General features: G+C 38.8%; 1 protein-coding gene across 1 annotated transcript in view; it reads right to left on the minus strand.

The window, feature by feature from the left end:
- Positions 1–3,289: 3,289 nt before the first annotated feature.
- PDGFC (platelet derived growth factor C) overlaps positions 3,290–5,581 on the minus strand; it is a gene marked incomplete at its 5' end in the record, with an annotated part of 50,610 nt that continues 48,318 nt past the window's right edge. Inside the window, 2 exons of the mRNA XM_010144065.1 lie at positions 3,290–3,919; positions 4,579–4,796. Of these exons, the coding sequence (XP_010142367.1) occupies positions 3,803–3,919; positions 4,579–4,796 (335 nt within the window). The remainder of the gene's footprint in view (positions 3,920–4,578; positions 4,797–5,581) is intronic.

The following is a 5,581-nucleotide window of genomic DNA, read 5'->3' on the forward strand; positions in this document are numbered from 1 at the left end:
CTTCAGTTACCACACTTTTTCTTTAGAAGCATCAGAACATAAATAACAACAACAAACCAACACCCTCCGAGGAGCATTTTCTGAATGTTGCATGTAGCTGTAGGTGTAACAACCCTCGACTCACCTCAAGGCTGCTCCTCAGAAATACCTGACAGAAAAATTCCATCTTTGGGTAAGAAAATCTTTGGAGGAAGAAATTAAAACCTTGCAATGGGGTAACTTTAAGCAAACAGGAGAGGCAGAGCTAGGCAATTTTTTCTGCAGTATAGTGTGGAATAATCCCCTTATGCTACAACTGTACCTACCCTAATAACTGAATGCAATTCTGAAGTTTTATATCGGGTATATTTTTCAAAGTTCAAGACCAAATACTGGCAATGTTCAAGGCATTCCAATTAAACCCAGAGAGCCGTGCGTCTCCCTGTTTCACCCCTTCTGCCAGCTGGCACTGTCCCTGCTCTGCCTGGGGCTGTCAAAGCGTCCCAGGTGTCAGGGAGCTACAGGCCTCACCATGGGGAGTTGTCAGCAAACTAGAAGCTGTCAGCAAAATTAGGAGACTGCAGTCACTAGCACTTTTTCATTCTTGTCCTTTTCTGCTGTATTTGCTCCTAGCAGCCCTGGCCCGGCCCAACCTACCCACGCCTTCTCACCCTTCTGTGCCTCATCCTGAGTATTTTACCTCACCCTAACCCTATTCCACCAACAGGATGTCACCAACATGATTTATTGTTGTGACAGCAGCCCTGAACTGTCAGAAGGACATCTTCAAAGCATTTTAAGTCTCCTCTGGATACAAAGACCACAGAAAATTTGGCAGGATCTCTAGACCTACCACACCCAGGCAGGACGCAGTACAGGCACGTCCCGTCAGATCACCAGCAGTAGTTACCCACTGCTGGGAGGCAGCTGCTCTACTCAGCAGGACAGAGAATGCAGCACGAAGCAGGAGAACTGCACCCTTCATTATTTGGCTTGGTTGGTATCCTTCCCAAGTACTGTCCTTTAAACAACTCCGCCTGTCCACACTCCTTAAGCCAGGGAAGAGGTGGAGTGCTAAATCTCCTGCGTATCTGAGTGGGGGTGGAAAAACAAAATCCTGGGCAAAGAGGGAAGTAGTTTAACAGTGCTTGGCAAGAGGATGGCAAACAGGAGGGACGGTGATTTTGGATCAGGTGAGAGACAGGACGGTGAAGGGGGATGTAAAGAGCAAAGTTCAGATGCAGGACTATAGCAAGAAATTGGGAAGGAAAGCGGTGCAAGGAATTGTCAAGGAAGAAAGTGAGCCAAAGCCAGAGTGGGGCAACAGAAGAAATGCCTGTGAGTTTCAGAAATATTACCCTCCGTACTGGTTCCAGAAACTCACTATTCCTTTGCTGACACCAAACAGCCACCACAGAATGCATGTTTTCCCTTCTTCCACTAGCGAGTCCACAAAGATGAGGCCTCCTGCATTTCCTACAGAAGAAATTTATGTACCAGAATTACATTTTTCAATTCTTCTGCTGAATTATGATGCCAGAGGCTATGATTTCTGCTTTTACCTCAACTTGCTTTTCAAAAGCTCTTTAAAAACATCAAAGAAAAAAAGAAAAGAGGACAATATTAATGCAAAAAAAAAAAAAACCAAAAAAACCCCCAAACCCAAACCAAACCAAAAAAACCCCAACATCCCTGCAAAACACTCTATTCTAGTCAAAGACTCAAAATTCAGGTAAACCAGGTTTCTTTTGTGATCATGATTCTGCATTCTGGTACAGGGTTAATACTCAGACTGGATATTTATATGCCACATTCACACCAGATATTTTTCTTATTTGGTAGGAGGTTGAGGGTGGGGCAAAACAGATCAGCTAAGAAAATAAGAAGCCACCAGAATATTTTCCAGAGAATTTTCTGGAGACTTTTCCAGAACTGATACTGAGAAAGCCAGGCCAACTTGCAAAAACCTCCACATTTTCATCAGAACTCATTTTCACCTAGAAACAATAACAGAAGATATTATTTCAATTTGATGGCTTCGCATCCACATAATTTTGAACATTTTGAATGTTTATACAAATAGCATCACATTCCTTCTCTCCCCTTTTTCTTCTTGTGGATTTACTGTAAAACAGAATTAATAAAGCAAGTATAAGTCTTAGTAAAAGAAGTTTGTTTTAATAACTGACTTTCAAAACGGTACGTAGAAAATCACCCTCTTTAACTTTTCCTGTTATTGTATATTGAACAAATACGAATATGCAATCACACAGAAACATTTATTCTCCCAAAATTAGCATTATTATTTTATTTGGTGATTCATTACAATCTGCAAATCCAATAGTAAAAAAAATAAACTAGGCATAATGTTAAAGCATTTTACAAGCAAAATACTTTACTGTTTCCTTTTCAATTTGCATAGGGTGGGATAAGTGTATTGGTTAAAGAATATAATGTACAGAAGAACAATTCCATAGTTCACTGAACTATTTTGAAGAGTGTTAAGATCCTGCGAGTGAACAGTACTTACACAGCTATAACCGTCAATGGAAAACCATACACTTGAAGCAATAACCATACACTTGAAGCATTAACAAGGCTGCCTTCCCATGGCCGTGATGCATCATGAAGGCTGCAAGCCACTGGGCTTCTTTTCTTATGTTGTAGATTATCCTACCTTAAAGAAATTAAAGAGTTAAACAAGCCAGAATGCATCTATCTATGCTCATTTCTTTTCTACCTGAAGAAAGGCCAGTATGGAGAGAGGGAATTTTTAAAGTCAGCTTCTGAAACCACTTCCAGCAATGTCTGTCTCTCATATTTTCAGTGTCATGGAGCTAGCAATCTCGGAGCTTCATCCACACATCTCTGTTCACTATTACTGTGCATCCAGGTAAAAAACCTTTATTTTTTCACTGCGTAGCAACAAACTACAAAAAGATCATGCTCCTTTCCCATTGTAACCACATCTCTGTCCCTCCGACTGTATAAACCTGGCTTTAAAGCCTCACAAAACTAAAAAATAGTTGATCTAGGTTGTAATAAAAAAAAGAATATTAAATACCTTTGGTAAAAATAGATATATATTTAACAAGTTTAGAAAAGCAAATAGTTATATTGTCAAAAGGAGAGTATAAAAATGTACACAATAAAAAATAACAAACAAAAAGATCATCAGCCATAGTAGTAAGAACAAAGGCACTGTTCTTTTCAACACTTGCTTCCTTAGCTCAATTATTGTCCAGTCTTCTTTGTAAAAGGCAGGAGCTTTACTAGAGCATATGGAAAAATCCAGTCCTTCCTACCAGCATTAGACAAATTAATTTTAATTCGGAAAACGACAGTCTGTTTTAACCCGAGTTTATACAACAGAGAACGCTTCAATTTAGAGTACCTAGGAGTAGTTGAACATAGAAAGAAAGATTGCAGGTGTTTTCAACCAGAGGACAGATGTACTGGAGCTGTAGAAACGAGACAGCCAGCAGGATCCATGATGTGAGCCTTCTAACCTTATTTGTACTCCTAAATTATAAATCCATGTATTGTCAAGAAAATTGTTGGGGACAAAACCAATACGTATATTTTAAATCCCTCATCGATGCCTTTCTCCCATCCTTTCACTGGGCTTCCAAACAGAGCTGTCACACAACATATAATCCCAGTTTTGCTTCTAGTCTTTTTAGAGCTCACTGTAACTCTTGAAGATGGAAGATCCCCAAAGCAAACAACTGAGATTACAGAAGGAGATAATGCACAAGCCCCATAATAGAATCAGCCATTGATTGAACGTGCTTTGAAAGCAAAGAGCACAATTAAATCCCGTTTATCCTTCAGTATTCCCTTTGCACACACAGTCACACTCCTCGTGGTGTTCCAAGGGTACGTCAGTCAATGATTTATGCAATCCTCGGACACCAATCCTTGGCTTCAGCTGAAGAACCTGAAGGAGAAGCAGCCAAGCATCAAGAAAACAGCAAGTGCTTCATCATACACCTAGACTATGAGCTAGATTGCACTGGAAACATACCGGACGACAGGACGCACAGTGAAAGATACAGGCTTTCCTCAGCTGAATTTCTTCATTTATTCCACCAATTATTATTTTTGCTTTTACCTCAAGCCCTTTACAAAACCAATTAAAATACACTGAACAGATACTCGCTTTTATCAAATAGAGTCTTGCAGTTTCATATATTTAATTATATTTACATATTCATTATATTTAATTTTATTTAAGGGCTAATAGTGGAGTTAATGGAATTATTAGATAATTCTATAATAAATAATTTTAGCTATAGATGTATAACAATGAAAATGGAGAGATTTCTGTTTCTTCATAAAATTCACATCTACCACTAAAGAAAGCTTAACAATGACGTGTGGTTGTGATGTGTTTGAAGTGCACCAGTCAAAAAATACCTCAGGAATGACTTAATAGTTCCACAGAAAAGTATTTCAACAAGGAAGATATTACCTTTTTTTACATAACACCTCATTAAAATGGTAAAAAATATTTACTACAAGAGCTGTAAGTTTTAAAATATTAATATTGTGCATTCCTATAGTAAAAATAAATCCTTTAAGTATTTCCACACATACCTCATGGTATTTTTTGGTGACTTTTGTTGGTACGCATTGGCACTCGTTGCAGCTCTGGTGACAACAGGCACAGTTTCCACCACAACGTTTAACCAGAAGACACAGTGGCCAGAAGATGGTGTCAGTTCGCTTCAGCTCCTCCCTCAGTGACACTGAGAAGTTGCGAGGAGTACAGCTATAGAGCCGTACCTCCTCCTTCAGGAGGTTGAGATCGACCACTGCAAAAAGACAAAAAACTGGTGCTTTTCTAATTCAAAATTGAACTTCGTTGGTGGTAAAGCAACTTCAGCAGTACAGAACCCTTGAGGAAAGTTCATTTTTGTACAGGTGGTACAGCTTTAGCACACAAGTTCAGTATTGCAGTTATACACATACCAAGAAACCTAAATGGAATAATAATTGTATAGGAATATTCAGCAGCTATTCTGTAACTCTGGCAGAGTTGGTTCAAATTAAACAAAGCAAGCTTTGGCTACTATGTTCCAATAAGTGTTTTATCAAATCAACCCTAATAGACTTCCCTTTGTTCATGACCATACTCTGGGTTCTAGCATTGCTATCCAATTAATTCTGGATTGGAGAAACACACACAGCAATTAAGAATCCTGCAAACCTCCAAACGTGTTTTTAATTCATTTGTGTAAAGAATTCGGACTTCTTTCCTGCTAATATTCCAATCATTGCTTGTTCACAAGAGCAATGTCAGTACAAGAAAGAACCATATATGTTGGAGCAACTCACTTCTATGGACTAAGAACTTCAAGAAGTTATGTCATCACCTGTGAACACTGTACAGACAACAAAGAAGTGCACAAGTACATGTAGCTACATAACTATTAGCAGACTCAGTTTTTCCCCTCCTCCTTCACAGCAGCACATATATCAATTTCTGTTCTTATCCAGGTTTCACTTGGTGTGTCTTAAATGAAATACAGCTGTTCCTTGTAATCAACTAACTTGAAGTGCAAGATAAAAACATTAATATTTGCCGTCAGTTTCCCTA

The sequence above is a fragment of the Buceros rhinoceros genome, unplaced genomic scaffold, assembly GCF_000710305.1.
Source record: "Buceros rhinoceros silvestris isolate BGI_N320 unplaced genomic scaffold, ASM71030v1 scaffold10169, whole genome shotgun sequence".
In the NCBI taxonomy this organism is placed as follows: Eukaryota; Metazoa; Chordata; class Aves; order Bucerotiformes; family Bucerotidae; genus Buceros; species Buceros rhinoceros.